Source organism: Mesocricetus auratus, unplaced genomic scaffold (genome assembly GCF_017639785.1).
Source record: "Mesocricetus auratus isolate SY011 unplaced genomic scaffold, BCM_Maur_2.0 Super-Scaffold_100011, whole genome shotgun sequence".
NCBI classification, from domain to species: Eukaryota; Metazoa; Chordata; class Mammalia; order Rodentia; family Cricetidae; genus Mesocricetus; species Mesocricetus auratus.
Window position 1 is genome coordinate 9576557 of NW_024429195.1, and position 19217 is coordinate 9595773.

The 19217-nt window shown below is 40.9% G+C and overlaps 1 protein-coding gene across 3 annotated transcripts in view; it reads left to right on the top strand.

Moving 5' to 3' along the window:
* Positions 1-19217, top strand: part of Nbea (neurobeachin) — a 485089-nt gene that overhangs the window by 391298 nt on the left and 74574 nt on the right. For all 3 annotated transcript variants that reach the window (XM_040754403.1, XM_040754404.1, XM_040754405.1), the window contains 3 exons: positions 8451-8568; positions 8848-8950; positions 13877-13992. In XM_040754403.1, the coding sequence (XP_040610337.1) occupies positions 8451-8568; positions 8848-8950; positions 13877-13992 (337 nt within the window). The remainder of the gene's footprint in view (positions 1-8450; positions 8569-8847; positions 8951-13876; positions 13993-19217) is intronic.

Below are 19217 nucleotides of genomic sequence, written 5' to 3' on the forward strand. Positions count from 1 at the left end.
GAACATGGCACATGGGGACCTGGAAAGTATTCAGAGTGGTTGACTTAGCTGGGCAGCAGGCACAGGGTGGATAAATGCTGGATTTCACAGCATTATTAGTAACTGTAGCTGCCACTTGGTGTGTGCTGAAGTGTTTGCTACAGTGTTTCTCATGTTTAAGCTTTGTGGGTCAGGGCTGTGAAGACATTAGTGCTTCTTTTTGTAGTTTCCTACAGGTTCAAATAAGCATATGCTAACCAGGGAGTAGATGCTTGAGTCTTTCAGCTTAAAAATACTAAGACTTCTCACTTCATTAGATGCGCACTTCATTAGATGCTTTTTTACTTTTTTGTGTATTTAAATACTTCACAGCAAAAGTTTTAATATTGTGGGAGAGTTCTCTCATAGCATAATTAGATCCCCAGCAAAAAACAATTCTCTTTTCTGTCAGCTTGGTATAGGCATTGACCAATACAGCTATAACAGTAATTACACTAGCATCTCATCGGATACATTTTCAAAAAGCTAAACAACTTTGCTGACAATTTATAGTATCCAAATAGCAGTTTGACCACATTGGTTCAAAGAAAGCATACTAACTCAAAACTGAAATTTGAAGAAAGCATGTCTAAAAATAAAGGACTTGAAAGTGAAACCATTAAAAAGCTGTCACTGTGCAGAATCTCGAAAGGGAAGCTAACATTCTAGTTTCTACAAACTAGTATCTTTTGTTGCTGCTGCTTTGTTCTGTTTTCAAGACTAGGTTTCTCTGTGTGGCCCTGGCTGTCCTAGAACTGACATTGTAGTCCAGATGCCCTTGAACTCAGAGATCCTCCTGCCTTAGCTTCCCCAATACTGCGACCAAAGGCCTGTGCTATCACACGTGACTCCAACAAACTAGTGTTTCTACAATTGTGGTGAATTCTTTTCTCCCCAGTTCCCAGTCCTTTAAAAAAATAAAAATAAAAAAAAGCACAGAGAAAAATGTAAAAATTTAGAGTGTTCCAAGTTTGAGGAAATTAGGAATCATAGCCAAAAGATACAATGCTTATCAGTGGGGACATTGATGATTAGGACAAAAACAAATCATCCTCACCACCATCCCTCTCTGAGGCCACACTTTGGAGATAAAGTGAACACTCCAGTTATAGCATTTGTAGATCAGACTGCTAAAAATTTTACTCAACAAAGTTATCCAAGTATCCAGTGTGGAGGCTTTGTAAGGAATATGTAAGCAGACTCTCACCTCACCAGCTCTCCTAGTTCTCCACAATGCAGGTAACAAATAGACCAGTTTAAAAGTACTCGTCACAACGTAAGATACTACAAAGGACATGAATGACACACTTTTGGATGAGTTCATAATTTATTAAAACTAATTATGACTTACTATTTGTGTATATTATTGGACCAACCTCCGTTTTCCTGTTAAAATACCTTCTCATTGTAGTCACAGAAATGAATATTTTTATATAACTTATTTAAATTTATTTTATGTGCATTGGTATAAAGATGTCAAATCCCCTGTAATTGGAGTTACAGACAGTTGTGAGCTGCCATGTGGGTGCTGAGAATTGAACCCAGGTCCTCTGGAAGTGCAGCCATTGCTCTTAACCACTGAGCCATCTCTCCAGTCCCCAGAATGACTTCTAAAGTGCTAATTTAATCATCTGGCATCTTTGTATAAAATCTTGCAGTGGCATGTCAGTGTTCTCAGACCAGGGCCCAGACTCCACATGATTTGCTCGAGGCAGCCTTGTGATCTCCCACCCACATCCTGACTTTCACCCTTCCTCCTCACAGTGCACCCTGACTCAGAGCCCACCCTGCCTCCTTAATACACACGTCCTTCCTTTCCCAGGGGCTCTGATCTCCCAGAGAGCAGGGACAGGGCCTCTGCTGCTCACCAGTCACTCTTGGTGGTCAGTTCGTAGTGGCTGTTAAATGAAAATAACCAAAAGAGAATAAAATAGCTAAGCCATAAGGAGAAGATTGCAGAACTAAGATAGGGGAAGTTTCCTTACAGTTTTTACTGCAGATGACAGTAGTAACTGTTGCTCTATGCCTGGGCTTTAAGATCAGAGGTGTTAATTCAGGTAATTACAAGACTATAAGTCACAGCTAAGAAAACAGGTTGTGACTTTGAGTTCAATGAAGAATTGTATGACGTTCTTTATACACTTGCTGATGATGTCATTACTCATGAGTAGCACCAGATATTGTGGGGGGGGGTTGTGTGTGCGTGCACATACAAGTGTGCACACATGCATGCACACATATGCACATGTGTGTATTTGTACATGAGAAGGTGGGGTAATTATAGTAACGTGAAATCCTTTATTGAGCACTTATCATGTGCTTTTCTACAAAGAGTGATCTTACCTGCACTCACAAGCATCTCAATGGAGATCAGCTAGTGTATTCCTTATCCTAAGCAAACTGAAGAATCATAACTGCCCAAGGTGTCTCTACTAGAGAGGGGGCAGACCCTACAGGTGCAGAACTGGTAAATTGCAGAAAATAAAGATTAATATATGAACATATTAATATATACTATATATAAATATATTTAGATTATACATATTATTTACATATTAATATATGAATAGATAAATGTCTAAGTGTGGGCTAAATACTGCCACTGAAGAGTGTTTTGACCTCTGACTGCCCTAAACCATTAACAGTAATGGGCATAATAGTAGATGTTCACTATCAGAACTATAGCAACATAGCATATACCAGGAATGGGCATGATAACAGACAGTCACTAATCAGAATTAGAGCAACACTGTTTAATTTTGTTAGACTGTGTTTTTAATTGCTACATAAAACATGAAATATTAGAAATTCATCTCAACGAGATGACTGCAAATAACTATGAAAATAACTATGAAATATAAATAACTATGAAATTTTTTGGCTGTGCTCTTCTTTTTTAATGTTTTTAAATTTTTTATTTACACTAAAAGCAATCTTATTTTACATCTCAGTTCCCTCTCCCTCCCATTCTGCCATTCCCCTCACCATCCCCCCATTCCACCCCCATACACTCCTCAGGGAGGGTGAGACCTCCCATGGAGATCAACTCACTCCTGTCAGAATGGCTAAAATCAAAAACACCAATGACAGTTTATACTGGAGAGGATATGGAGAGAGGGGAACACTCCTCCATTGCTGGTGGGAGTGCAAACTGAACAGCCACTTTGGAAATCAGTGTGGTGGTTCCTCTGGAAAATGGGACTCAGTCAACCACAAGACCTAGCAATTCCACTCTTAGGCATATACCCAAAGGATGCACATTCATACAACAGGGGTGTCTGTTCAATTATGCTCATAGCAGCATTATTTGTAATAGCCAGAACCTGGAAGCAACCAAGATGCCCCTCAACTGTAGAGTGGATAAAGAAAATGTGGTACATTTACTCAATGGAGTACTATTCAGAGGGGGGGGAAACTATGAAAATTTTAACTGACTTCCTCTCTTAAAGATGTTGGAAATATATCCTGGGGAAAGGAGAGGTGGGGAGGAGCTGGGAAGAGTGAAGGGAGTGGGAACTATGGTCAGGATGTATTGTATGAAAGAAGAATCTATTTTCAATTTGAAAAAGAAAAGGAAAAAAAGATATATTTTGGCATATACATTATTTTTGTTGGGTTGTTGGTAGAATAGGTACTTCAGTAATTTATATTCCAAATATAAATATGTCTACTTGTAGATATATTTCATTATCTACAAGTAATACAATATACATGACTAAGGTATTTAGGAAGCCATTAAAATAGCATTGAATAAGAACAAAAACAAAAAAGATGTGTTGAAAATCATTTTCACATTCATACAGGAATTGTCAGATTGCTTTCTCAAATGTTACTCAATGTTTTAACATGCTGTAAGCTAAAACCCAGCTAGTGATCTATCATCATAAATTACTTGTATCTTTAAGGTGGCAGTCCAGTAGATCCAGTTTGTTTTGAAAATAAACAATTGGAAAAACATTTGACTTGTAAACGGATTTTTAAATTCACCATCAGAGTGCCTATTCCTCATCTCTCCGTCACTGTCTTACATGTCACAGAGTTTGAGAGTCCTTCACCCTCAGCTGTAGCATGAAAAATAAAATACCCAGGGGCAGATATTGGGGTTCAAGCTTTTAAGCTGAAGGAAGACCAGGGAAGCAAAGCAGCCAAGCTTACCTCTACCAAGCTGACATGGCAATCCTGTCTCCACAAATCCTCAGAAGCAAAAGCTCTCAGTTCCTGTCTCCTCCTCCTTATGTTTCTCTCTCCACCCAACCACATCACTCCTGTCTCCACCTCCCTAGTGCTGGGATTAAAGGTGTGTGATCCCAGGTGCTGAGATCACCTTTGTGTGAGCTGTTTCTCTTGGAACTGGATCAATTTTGTGTAGTCAGTGTGGCCTTGAATTAACAGACATCAGTCTACCTCTTAATCCTGAGACCTGGTGTATAGCACCACCACCTAGCTTCTATAGCTAACTAGTATGGCTGCTTTGCTATTCTGATCTCCAGTGGCTTTAATAAATCATAAACAATGTATCCTACACTCAGAGAAGATCTTATGCCCCAGTCAGGGCAAATGCCTCTGTGTTTTTAGCACGAGACTGGTGGTGTGAAAGTAAAATAGAGAAGAACCCTCGTCTCTTATTCTTCTTGAGTTTGTTGGGGAAACAGCATCACTAAGAGCAAGCTTGAGAAGCTGGAGAACATGCAGTACCAGCAATGACTGGCAGCTCCTCCCATCTCCACATCTGCTTTTCTCCTAGGCCGGCGGGGGACGGGGGGGGAGTCTTCCCAGTTCAGCTGTGGGAAGAGTGTGTATATTCTGTGTGAATAGCAACCTGAGAAGTCTTTAGATCTATTCTGTCTTGAATATGTTTGCTACAGTTCTGAGCCATTTGTAATTTACATGGAATTGCAAAAGTAACGTGAACATGTAACTTAATATTGAATTGCAAACGCTCTAATTAAACTGTTGGAACTGGAAATGTCACTAAAGCGTGAGCACTGACAAGGATATATCCAGCCTCTACAGCATTTTAGTTGTTCTTAACAGTATCTGCTGCTAGGTGCAGAACTTGGATTTTCCATGTCCCAAGAGGTAGTATATGTGCTGCTCATCCTACTGTACATGTCAGGTGACCTGAACTCAGCAAGGCCATCCCCAGACAAGAGGTAGTATATGTGCTGCTCATCCTACTGTACATGTCAGGTGACCTGAGCTCAGCAAGGCCATCCCCAGACAAGAGCTTTTGGTTTGCACAGTATTAGCTGTCTCCGAAGGAAAATAAAAGGTAAAACTGATTTGACAGCTCCATTCATGCTTCTGACAATGTTGTCCGTGTCGGATACAGATGAGTGCACATCAGCCCTATTTGTTTTCAACATGATCACCAGATAATGTGGGTTAGGCATACATTTTGGGAAGCTGGTGTTTCATCCTGCTTCCCACGTGCTTCAGCTCACAGGTGAGCAAGGATGGCCTCAGCGAACAGGCTCGCATAGTCTTTACTTTCGTATACCAGCTACTTTTGAAAAAAATGGTAAGATTCCCTGAGATTTGGGATCAGGATGCCTTACTGTTCATGTTTATGAGCTATAGAATGTAATGAAATTCATGTTTATTCAGCTTTCAGAAAAGGAAATCACATGAGGTAGGTAGTAGTTGTTGATTAGACTCTGTAATGTAATTGCAGAGGCAGGAAGACACAGCCAGAGAATATGGGAAAGGTAACTTCAAGAAAACAAAATTGCAAGCCTAAACTGTTGACAAAAGTATTTGAATGATGTAAGCAAGTTAAAGCTATAGAAAATACTAAAAGTTAGGTAACACTATGTAACAAGTAAGGTATAAATAAAACACAGACAGCTTTATTGTATCAGTTTATATTTCAGACCTGGGCTTGGCGCCCAGATTTTTATAGAAACACACCATAAACTCAGCTTTCAATTGACTGTAAATGATATTCCTTTACATTTCTAAAATGCACACCAATAGATTAAACTCCTCATCACATGCCACAGTAATATCCCATCTGGCCACTCTGCCACCACGGGCACAGCCTTCTCTTCCCTCTCACACAATTCCCCAGCGTTGTCGAAAATCCTACCGTGTGACCTTCCCACTGCCTTTCAGGAACTGTTTGAATCTAGGCAGGGGAGAGAAACCACATAGCAACTTCCATGGCTGATGTGCAGCATAAATAATTATAATTAAAACAGGAGATTGGAGCTACAAGGGAATGGCTAATAGGAAATAAAGAAGCTCTAGGAACTATAGAAAGCCTGTACATAAGGGTTATCTTGGTCTCCTTAGAAGCCCAGGATGAGACCCTTGTGCTGTAGCTTCCTGAGTGCCGTCACCCAAGGGCACTGCTGGGATACTGTCCTCCAGCAGTTTTTAGAAGTTTCCCTCCAAGGAGTTGGTACAGCTGTCCTTGGTGTGTCCTCACGAGAGATGCTGCTTTAGAACGCCTGGGGCTGGAAGCTGGTGGAGACTGCTGTCCAGCGAGGGCGGTTGTCCTTGGGCACCTCCGTGTCTGGCACTGAGAGCAGTTACTCCTGAAGGAGTGAAACACAGGAAGCGAGCCTTCCTCCGTGGGGCTGCTGGGCTTGATAAGCTTTGTCCTCATGCACGCCAGCAGCAGGCACAGATCTGAAGGGCACAGACCCTTTTTGACAGAGCCAGTAGTGAAGCATTAAGAGAGACTCAGGAGACTGGTAAATTCCTACTGACAGAACTTCTAATTTCATGTGGGACACCCACAGAATCAGGCCACCTTGTTTTCCCAGTTACCTACCTGATATATCACAGTTCCTACAGACAGACATGGGTGTAACCATGCCTGTGTCTGCATGTACATAATATACATTCGCACACAGTAACATAGTATGCTGGTGTTAATATGAGGGGCCCAGCACAGGCTTTACAAGAAATTTCCATGTTTTACTCATTTGACTGAATTTCAATGGTCTTAATTATTTTTTCTTGGTGAAATAATTATATGTAGATAGTTTTCAACTATTTGTCTTGAGATATTTGTTACTTCACACATGCAGAAGATGTTGGTAATCTTGTATTCCTTCCATTCTGTATGAAATTCAGGATGGCAATTGATTATAGTTACCAGAGAATGTGTAAATATGAATTGCAGTGAGTCACCATAGTAACCAGTTTGTAAAATGCATGAGAAGAAGTTTTGCATTTAAAATCTGAGAGGAGTTGTCATGTGCTAAGAACAATTTCATAGAGCTGGCCCTCTATTCTATATTCACTGGCCCTTAAACTAGCTAGCAGTGGGTATTATTGTCACCACTTTTCAGAAGACAAAAGGGAGATGGAGTCAGGTAATGTTTCCAAGATCTAAAGCTAGCAAATGGCAGAGCCAAGATTTAGCAAGAGTCTGACTGATTCTGAATGTCTCAGGAGTTAAACACGTACAACAACCTCTAAAGACCTTCTAGCCTTAGGAAGACTCAAACCAAGTTAAGAACTGGAGAGCGTTCAGTCCTAAAGTACTTGCCACACAAGAATGAGGACTTTGGCTCCTCATAGCAATCAGGTAAAAAAGAATAAAAAAGCTGGGCACGGTGGCATCTTACCACAGTCACAGTGTTAGATCAGTAGAGACAGGAGGATCCCTGTTGGCCAGTCAGTTTAGCTGAATTGATAAATTCCAATCCAGTGAGAAACCCTTCCTGAAAATGTAAGGTGCTGGCTCTGAGAGATGGCTTAGCACTGACCTCTCTTGCAGGGAACCTGAGTTCAATTCCCAGCACCCACATGGTGGGTCACAATGTCCATAACTCCAGCTTCAAATGATCTGAATGCCTCTTCTGACCCCCACAAGCACGAGGCATGCTTGTGGTAGTGCACACAAATATATGCACACAAAATCCTTTTTAGAGGGAGGAAGGAAGGAAGAGAGGAAGGGAGGGAGGGAGGGAAGGAGGGAGGGAGGGAGGGAGGGAGGGACTATGACTACTGACAGGTTACCAAGGAAAAGCTGAACAGTTACAGCATACAACATGTGACCCACAAACCTAAGAACATCTGCTATCTCACCTTTTACTGGAAAAACCTTGCTCAGACCAGTCAGGAAAAACTGAATACTTGGTAACTGGCTCCCATGAAGTAAGGGAGAAAGAAAAAGGAGGAAGAATATTTGACCTTATCAACAGTGTGTGCCACAGACAGGATAATCTCTGCTTAAGTCACAGAGTCATTTTGAATATGTAATTATTCTTACTCCTTTGTTTCTCCTTGAGTCAAGAGAGTTTAGAAAGGTGGAAATTGTACAGATATACGGTTTCAGGTGATTGGCAGTGCCGTGATATATCATGGAAGCAGACAATAACTCATTTAGGATTTTACTTGGCACTCTGTATAAAGTGCTCCCCAAGTCTTAAGTTTCTACTTTATTGATTAATGTCCTCTTAATCCATTTCTCTTAGGTTCTTGCATACACTGAGGGACTTCACGGGAAATGGATGTTCAGTGAGATCCGAGCTGTGTTTTCCAGACGCTACCTTCTACAGAACACGGCCTTGGAAGTGTTTATGGCCAACAGAAGTAAGTCCCTGATGGAGCCTGAATGATGTGCTCACCCTTGATACTGCTCATTTGCATGTAGAACTTTGATTGTTGTCTCTATGTCCTTTTGTGTGCTATCACCAAACTGTGCTTGAAGACGTCCAGTTTGGCTTCATGGACAGAGCTGTAGACAAGGCTCATCTTCTGTGAAAACTCATTGCCATTTCAGATAAGCCTCAGTCGGCCCTTGAATACTGTGTCCTAAGTGAGCAGCTCTCCTGTGGTTTGCTAAAGCTCTTTTTTTTTTTTCTACCACAGCCTCTGTGATGTTTAATTTTCCTGACCAAGCAACAGTTAAAAAAGTTGTCTACAGCTTGCCTCGGGTTGGAGTGGGGACCAGCTATGGTTTGCCACAAGCCAGGTAATTATATCATGTTACACATTATCGGTGGTTTGTTTACATGTAGTAATTTTTGAGACCAAGGACTTTTCTTTCTCTGTGGGTTACTTATGGGGAAGGAGATTATGGAAACCACTGCACTGAGGACTAGAGATTGGCTAGGCAGACTTCTTAAAAACTTCTCCAGTGCCAGCAATAATTACAGTCACAGTTAACATATAAAGAAGACTCCTTTTGCCCCGGGGGTGGGGGGGGGGGGGTGGCAGGCAGCACACGCCTTTAATCACAGCACCTGGGAGGCAGAGGCAGGTGGGACTCTGTGAGTCTGAGATAAGCCTAGTCTAAAGAGTGAGTTCCACGACAGCTCCACAGAGAAACCCTGTCTAGAAAACAAAAGAAAAACAGGAGGAAGAGGTAGAGGAGGAGGAGGAAAAATCTTTCTAGTTAAAGCCGTGTACTACTAGCATACCAAGAGCCTCTAGTTGGGTGTTTGTGGTTAAGTACTAGGGATACCATATAAATTATGGCTTTATAAATGATTGTTTATTAAGAAAATAAAAAATCTTAGACTTTATTGAGAATAATAGTTGGTCATTACATATAGTTTTAACTTTTACCTAAATCCTTCATCTTGGTATTTTTGAAGAACCATTCAAAACCTCATTTTATTAAGTGGTACTAATCTAAGCAGAAAACACAATACACTAATATGTGAATACACAGTACACTAATTATGTGTATTATTCATGCTTGTGTCCATGAAAGTGAGAAACAAAAGACTCCAGAATTAAGACACTGCTGGTCCTGGTTCAGATATTCAGTGACATCAGCAATCTGGATTGATTTCATGATCACAAAAATCACCATGGCTACCTCAAACACCCCATCTCCACACAGCCAGTAGAGAGAAGACACAGCTGATTTCTCCTTAAATGTTTGTATTTTAAGAAGGAACATGTTTCTTAGAAGCTTTTGATAATATTTATCACAAGTCCCTCTGGCTAGAAGAGATCATCTTATACCACTAAACAGCTGGAGTGTTGCTGACTTGGTCCAGGGGTGCCCTGCATCCTAGGGTTTTTAGGAATCATGCCTTTGATCCCTGCCACGTCCTCCCTGTGTAGGAGGAGGGTTACATACACAGGACGGTGGAGGTGAGCATTGTGTAGAGAGACAGCACTGTGCACTACAAACTGTTAAGTCCCAGAAGACTAGTGCACTCTGTGTGGAAAAGCCGATCTTTGTCCATCTTCCCTAAGTAGATACCAGACATTCTAAAGATAAGGATTGTGTTTTATTTATCTTTCAACTTGTAACCCACAGCTCAGTGCATAATTGAGAAAATGCTTTCTAAGTGCTCTTCACTATGGTTGCCTTCTGACCGACTGCTCTCTTTAAGCTCCCAGTATAAGAGCAGTCCATGGGCACGTGTGTACGTGCTCAGCGTGTTCCTGAGGAGAATGACGAGATTAAATCAAGACATTAGTAGATAATGAAGCATGCATAAACAATCCAAGTCAAAGAAAAATGCATTTAATCAAAAACAATGAGAGAGATTTGTAAGACTTGTTATTGATTGTATCCAAGCTGACTCATAGTAATCACTCCTCCCTTCCCATGTGCTCACAGACTACACGTTTAATTATCAGTTCAAGAAACTTTTACAGGAATGAGCGTTAAGAATACACAAATAGGTCTATCTTTCTCCTGGTTAAGTGTGAGCTTCTGACCCTAGCATCTTAATCAATGACCATGATTCCAGAAGAGCATTTCTGGTTTCCTGTGATGCTTTGAACCTGTCTGAATGTGATTCATTTAAAACAATCAACAGGTCTCTTACTATCTGCCTTATTTATTATGGATATCAATGCTCTTCTGAAAGATTACTTTTTGGGGTATAAAAACACCCCAAAATACTCTTTGCCTTTTCTGTCACTTCAGAACAGAAAACCACTGTGATCTCTTGGCTTGTTTTCTCCTTAAAGTCTCCACTCATTCTTACTTTCCTAGTAGTAGGTTCAGTTTGCAAGTTTCTGAGACTTACAGTCTTAAAAGTAGCAGAAGAAGGCCGGGCAGTGGTGGCGCACACCTTTAATCCCAGCACTCGGGAGGCAGAGGCAGGCGGATCTCTGTGAGTTCGAGGCCAGGCTGGACCGACAGCCTCCAAAACAATACAGAGAAACCCTGTCTCGAAAAACCAAAAAAAAAAAAGTAGCAAAAGAAGCTAGAGAACTACATGTAGGCCTATTCCTGCTTGATACTATAAGCTGGGCCATAATAAGGGTCCCTGCCATCTAGAAAGAAATCAGTATGTAGTGGTTAGAAGAATGAATGATACTAGGCAAGAGGAATGACATTCTCACGTACTGAAAAATGAGGAAATATCTCTGTAAGCGCATTCACAATTGAAGTATCTTTTGAAAGAAAAGTAAAGGCACGTCATAAACTGAACGTGTAATGCAGTATGTGCTTATGTACGTGTGTGTGTGTGTGTGCACACGCACCCACAGGCGATCGTGCAGAGGTGGGTAAATAGGTGTGCACACAGACACCTCCTACTCCCTTAGACGCTCATGTCTGCTGTGGGAGGTCTTATGAGGTTTAGAGAACTGTCGGAAGGAGGGAATGACACCATCTCTTCTAAGGAGGAGCTCTCTGGTGTGTCCCAGCAGAATAATAAAGACTCTAGATATCTGTATTGTGCTTTCTTGACACCTGCTTCTGTCAGTATATGCAAAATTAAGTCAGCTTTAAGAACTTTCAGCTAAAGCCTTCAGACACTTAATTTTAAACAACAAAGCATTATCAAATTCAAACGCAGCTACCTTCCCAAACAACTGACTTCAGCATCCCCTAGCCTAGAGCAAGGCAAGGTCACCAAGGAGGTCACATTGCAAATCAGATTGTTGCTTAATAAGCAAAAGTTCAGGACAAAAGGACAATAGCAAAGCCTCATGAATGTCTCTCTGACTAATTAATATTTATAGTGTGATTCACTGAGCACCTCCCAGGTGTGAGGGACAATCTGTGTCTTAATTATGACAGGACCATTTCCCTTAAATCTTAAAGCATTCACATTTTATAACAATAATGGGATTCTTACCCAATTTACAATTAAGAAAATTTAGAAGTAGATAACTTGACATTGCTCCCACATTCCCAATTTTCATTTTTTACCTTCTCTCAAGGTGACTCATGTTTGTCCTATATAATAGTCTTTTCACACTGAACAAAAAAATTATTGGCAAACACTCACTCACATCTCACATGTGATATTAACTAATGTTCTCCTGTGTTTTCTGTCCAGACACCAGGATCCAAAGGAAACACCCTGGTTGTACTTAGAGTTGATGGCCTTAAGCTATCACTGTTGCTGTTACTTGATGTTTTTCATTTCTCAGTTTCAACATTAGGTAACCCTCATTTTCCATATATCGTTAAGGGGGCCTGAGGTTTGTTTTGGTGTTTACGAGGCTCAAAAATAAGATGTCTGTGAGGAATTATTTTGGGTCCAGAGAAGTGAAGGTGGGAGCCTCAAGTTGTTTCCAGTGTTTGAGGAACTGGCAAGTGCTCATAGGTGTAGGCCCTTTCAGAAACTGCAGCTACTTAGAGCGAACCACCCACAGTGCCTCCCTATGCCCCTTCGTCAGTGCTAGACTCCAAGTAGCTACTTGTTTTGTAAGATACTGACTCAGCCACCTTACCCCAGTACACAGAGGATCTTATGCTGAGTGATACAGAGAAAGCACATTTGTTTAGTCTCAGTTCAGAGGTTGATCATACAGCATCCAGCCTCATCGGGTCAGCTGGTGGTGAGGACTCCTTGGGGCAAGAAAGGAAAATGGCCGTGTAAGATGGGCCAAACATGCAGAGAGAGCTGCCTTATTAGAGCAGCCTGTTGTCGTGAGAACTTACTCACTCCCTGAGACTAGCATTAATTCCTCCTGAGGTATGACCTCATACCTTTCATAAGGTCCCTCTTCTTGAAGATGCCACCTCTTCAACACCACTGGCCTGGAGACCAAACTCCCAGCTCAGGAGCCTTTGGTAGACAGGCTCAGACCATGCCCCCAGCTCAGGAGCCTTTGGTAGACAGGCTCAGACCACGCCCCCAGCTCAGGAGCCTTTGGTAGACAGGCTCAGACCACGCCCCCAGTTCAGGAGCCTTTGGTAGACAGGCTCAGACCACGCCCCCAGCTCAGGAGCCTCTGGTAGACAGGCTCAGACCACGCCCCCAGCTCAGGAGCCTTTGGTAGACAGGCTCAGACCACGCCCAGACCATGGCAGGCACTGAACTCTGAGTGTTTCGACCTAACTGCTTAGTGGGCAGAACTGGTAGGAGCATTGTGAAAAAATTATGGCGACATTAAAGGTAACATGAATTTTACGTTTCAGGAACAAAGTGGCTTGATTGTACTTTTATAAATATACTAGGTTTCTCCCTAATTTTCAGATAAATGCTTTGAGCCTGGAAGAACACGACGATGCTGATCTGTTCCCCAAAGCTATGGACCTGTGTATTTTTCAATTTTCAGTTTTGTTGTACAGGTCGTGCAGGTGGAAACTGCAGTTTGTGCTTCCTCTGTCAGGTGACAGGCTGATGCTTGCAGGCAGTCACTTGTTTAACTCTTCGTTGTCACACAGGAGGTTTGCTGTGTAGTTTAAACTCTACTCTGATTTATTTTGAGCACAGTTTTTGTTCCTGTTACTGTAATTCACTATTTGAGACTGTATTTTCCCAGACAGAGCTGCTTCCAGACTTGCCCTTTAATTGTCCTCTTCTGTACTAGAAGTCTCAAGTAGAGCTGGTTTCTATAGCTGAATATTTTATATTCTACCCATGAAGGCCATGCTACAAATCACTGAAGGGTCTCAAATAGGAAAGTTAGTTGCAAGTGGACTTTGGACAGTCGTGACTCAGTGTCTTTCTGGTCTGTTTACTAACAGGAGGATATCCCTGGCCACTCCTCGACAGCTTTATAAGTCTTCCAACATGACTCAGCGCTGGCAAAGAAGGGAAATCTCCAACTTTGAGTATTTGATGTTTCTCAACACTATAGCAGGTAAGGTGCCTCATTTTTTAGATCATCGAAGTATTAGGTGCTACAGCCTGATGAGATGTCTTGTTTTCATTGGTGCTCAAATGCAGTATGGTAAACATGGGTGTATTTACACTGGAGTTTTTCAGGAGCTGTGCAGCTGGTACCAAGATTTTAGATGCTTTCCCTTGCTCTCTTTCTGCCATGTTCTTTGCTGGCAGCATTGTCTGAAGGTCTATTAGAGTAAAAAAAAAAAAAAAAACTACTGCTAGACTACCTAAAAATAAAAATGGAAAATATGATTTCACTCCTTGGTCTTTGTCAGCAGAGACAGCCAGACGAGCATAAGACACTCTCTCCTAGCATGGGTAGTACCTGGGTTAGGCCAGGATCGTCTTACACTATCTCTTCTTGTAAAGTCCTCAAGAAAGAGTGAAAGCCCAGCATTTATTTTCTAACTGGTGAGCATGGTCACTGTTCTCTTAATGGTAAGAGAACACGGTGGCTTGTTTTTTCCTCCTGGTCAGAGGTTGTGGATGGCTCGTGGATGTTGGTGGGACCTGGTCCCTCCTCCTTTTTTATGTAAGTTGAGCTTCAAGAGCCCGAGTCATTCTGATTTGCCAAGAATTTTCTTCTGTGAACCAGGCTGTGTGGAGCCCTACATTGGCAGATGAATCTCAGCAATGATGCCTGTGTCATACCGGTGATTACCATTGGGGTGCTCCTCACGGTGGATGTGGTAGCTCTAGTCCCTGAATCACTGTTTAAAGGTGACTGCATTTGTGTCTTCCTTTTAAATCTAGGCATAAATATTCATGTAGTTACTATAGGCACTGGGACTGGGTTGGTTAACAAAAAAGGAATAATCTTATTTGAAATATTATTTAGTCATAAATACATGTTAATATGTGTATTCACATATAGCAAACATATCTTAAAGAAACTTGTTTGCCCCCTAAAAAGTAAATGAACTATTAAGTTGTTGTATCATTTGCACACACAGATAAAATGAGCATAAATGACTGAAAGGGAAATGACTGAAATCCCTCAGCACTATGACAGTTAGTTCCCAGAACCCTACATATAGCAAAACCCAAGGCTGCACAGGTCCCATGAGCCTGCCCACTCCCCTGAACCAGCTGCATTGGCTATGTGAGTGCCAGTTCGCACTGAGCACCAGCATCGGCTCTCTGGGCGGTGGCATTAAATAGATTTGGTCATTATGTTTGTGAATCTCTGTGTGTGTGACTCACCGTATGAATTCACTGGGATTGTAGGCATGGCGTTCCTGCAACCAGAACTAAGCCAAAGAGCAGAATCAAAATCTAATATCAATCCTTTCAAGTTTGATACTTTTGATAAAGTAGGTCAGTGTGGCTTCATAAAATTCGTGTTTTTTCAACATTTTAGTTGCAGCCTTCCACACTCTGGTTTATTGTCTATGCTGAATTAGCTTCCCTGCATCATACAATTCCATGTCACCACCCATTCTGCGGTGACCGCTTCTTACTATCTGTTTAACTTGACTGGTTTTCTCTCTCATTTCTACATTTTTAAAAGCAATGAGACTAGAAACATGAGGTAGCTGCTTTATAGAGCGTGGCCTCAGGACGTAGTGGACTTTTTGACCCTCATATGATATACGTCCTATATGCAAACACAGATATATACAGTTGCAAATATTCAGAAAACATGATTTTCAAAGGTGTTTCCTAAAGCCCAATAATGTGTTTAGTCTTTGTCCTATCTATAAATTTAACAAATATTCACTAAGAATATGGAAGCGTTAATTAAGAATTAGGTAACACCTAAGCCTAGCTGTGTCATAGCTGACATCTTGGTGATTTCATCTACTCTGATCCCGTGTACTGTGTCACTGGGAACCTGCTGCACATGCAGGTTCTGGTAGTACCTTTCCTGCCTCCCTAGGTGTTATTAGGACAGCATCTCTCTGTATCCTAGACTGGCCTGACCCTCCTGCCACATCCTCCAAGTACCAGGATTACAAATATGTATCTCCATGCCCGACTTTATTTAATTAAATATACCTTGAAGGCTTAGCTTTCAAAACGAATAAGAGTCTAGCTTAGAACTATGGCCTAATCTATTTAATTCTTTCTTAAATACTTGAGATTTTTTTAAAAAATGAAATTTAGTAGATTATGTGAAATAATTTTAACGATGCTTAGAATTCAAGTAGAAATAGAGTTTTGGCCTCTGGCTCCCAAAGTTGACCTGATTTCTGCTCATTGTATTCTGAGAGATACTGCCTAGGTCTCATTCTGAGATAACACTAGGAAAAAGACATTAAAAGCTGGATTTCTTACATTAAAACAAATAACAACAAAAAACTTCATAGCAATTGCTAACATAGCTTTGTGTAAATGATCCCGTTAGATTTGAGAAGCTATTTTTTTTTCTTTAAGGCTGTTGAGTTGTTTTTCATATGATCAGCTAATGAATTCAGCACAACTTTCTCAGCCCCAACCCTGTTCTCCTGGTTAGCACTTTCCAGGCTCTTACTCCGTGATGAACAAGCTCTCCCTGGTTAATTATGTATATATTTAGCTACTGCATGTGTTGGGCTTATTATTGTCATCTAATTAGATGTAACTTGAACTGCTTGCTTCTAGAAAAATCATTAAAAATTCTTTCCTAATGACCTAGAGATGACAAAATGTCTGTAAAGTGTGAAGACGCCAACAACACAGGAACAGCATTCTTACAGCGTGCTAATCCAGGTGCCGCCACCATCTCATTAAACGATATTTTGCTGTCATTAACATTTTCACCAAGGAATTGCAGTTATAATTTCCTTGTCAGCTGTCTCTAGATCACTTTACCTTCAAAACTAAAGTGCCATATAAAAACATTAAATTGGATGGTTTAATTAAAAAGTTTTTTTTTTAATGAAGAAACATATCCAGTGTTTCTGAGATCTCATTTACTATGCTTCACTTTTATTGTTTGAGTAGATTAGTGTCATGGGCTTCCAGTATTAATATGCATCTTCTGAGATACATCCTCAGAAGCATGGTTAGCAGAATGTAATGTGGCTGGCTCTTACCACCACCAGACAAGGCAAGAGCCTACCAGGATATAGTACATACGATGCAGGTGTGTTTGTTACGTGTGATCTGTGTGGACTATACTCAAGAGAAAATCGAAAACAGCCAACAAGTAAACGCTAGATGACCAGAGGTGAACAGATAATACTTTGGAAATATTTCTCTTCAGGGGATTTATACACTTGTGTTTTTTTCTCATGTCATGAAGATGTTCAGTAAAATAAAGAATGCTAATTCATTGAAACTTAGGGATAAAAACCTCTAAAGTATCACTTCATTATTCTTGTTCTTCTCTGTGACCTCTGGCACACTGTGAATTGTTAATTGAGTAAAAAATATGTACTGACTGTCCATGTTGCAAGAAGAAAGTAGAAAATTTAACAAAAAATGAGTTAGTAACATTACATTTTTTAAAAGTTTATTGTATTTGTTCAATTGAAATGATGTTGTAAAGCCATAGTAATATAAAAATTACTGAAGTTTTCTTATCATGTACTTTTCATAGAACTTTCCAGGGATTATTAGAAATGGCTTACAAAAATTTCAGGGTTAGAGTTGTCCTTAGCTATGACTTTTAGCATCATTTAACATTTTGTATGTGTGTGTGTTTTTAAAATGAGGCTTTCTTTATTTTAGAATGTTTCTGAAGGTAACATAATATCTTATTTTTAAAAAAAAATTTTATTTGTGTTTTATGTACATTGGTGTTTTTGCCCAAATGTATGTCTGTATGAGGCTATCGGATCCCCTAGAACAGGAGTTATAGAGAGTTGTGAGCTGCCGTGTGGGTGCTGGGAATTGAACCTGGGACCTCTCGAAGAGCAGCTAGTGCTCTCAACTGCTGAGCCACCTCTCCAGCCCCATGTCTTCTTCTTTGTTATAAACACATTTATATTAAATGATAATTCCCTCAGCATGTTCCCTCCATGTTCAGGAGCATTTAAACCCTGAGTTAATGTATATTGCTTTTTATTTATTTTAACAAACTTTCCTTTGCTACAAGTAATAAATAGCACCAAAAATTCAGGGACTGAAGAGACGGCTCAGCGGGTAAAAGCACTGGTTGTTCTTTCTGAGGGATGTGGAGATATGTTATTTATAAGTCAGCCACAAGCTACAGAAGTCAGGAGATGGTGGCACACACTTAATCCCAGGACTCGTGAGATAAAGGCAGATGGATCTCAGTTAGTTCAAAGCCACCCACGGACACATTAGAGTGAATCAGTCTAAAAGAGAATCAGAGCTCACATCTTTAATCCCAGGACTCAAGAGAGGTATGTAAGACAGGGACAGGGTCAAATTCTCCAGCCACTCTGAGGATAGGAAGACATTCAGTCTCAGGATTCTCCAGCCACATTGAGGATAGGAAGACATTCGGTATCGGGATTCTCCAGCCACTCTGAGGACAGCATAGCAGTCTGGGATTACAGCCTGAGGAACCAGGATCACCCTTTCAGTCTGAGGTAGAGGTGAGAGCTAGTGGCTGGCTGCTTTGCTTTTCTGATTTTCAGCTTGCAGCTTGAACCCCAGCATCAGTCTCTGGGTGTTTTATTTTTCATGTTACAGAGGGACCTAGGTTGGATTCCCAATTCCCACATGGCAGCTCACAGCATTCCAGTCCCAGGGGGACAAATATGTCCTCTCTGACCTCTGTGGGCACCAGGCACACACATGATACACAGAAATACATGTAGCCAGAAGACTTGTATACATAAAATAACAATTTTTAGAATATGAAAACATTTTTAAAATCTATTTCACTCGTTTGTTTTTTATATGTAGCCTGTGTTATAGATATGGTATATGGCATTAATATTATTCTAGAAAATGACACACACACAGGAAGACTTGCCATTCTTAACTCTACAGAGGGCTAAACAGAACAGTTCCCCAGAAAGTTGAGAAAATGTGAAATTGCCCTGCCTGGCCGCTCAGTGCCCTCTGGTTGCATGCTTGTGAGTGAACGTTAAGAAGAGTGGCCCAGGTGAGCACCAGTAGGAGAGCTCTCGGGTAATCTCTGAACTTTAGAAGTCTGCACTTTATACAACAGTGGTGTTCCCTTAACAGAACATCTTCATATGCAAAAGGCTTAAATAGTCTCAAAATCTGAACTTACTAGTCTTACTCACTGGCGAATCTTTGTGCCTGCAAACTGTTCTTCTGCTTTACCACGTCTTCAGA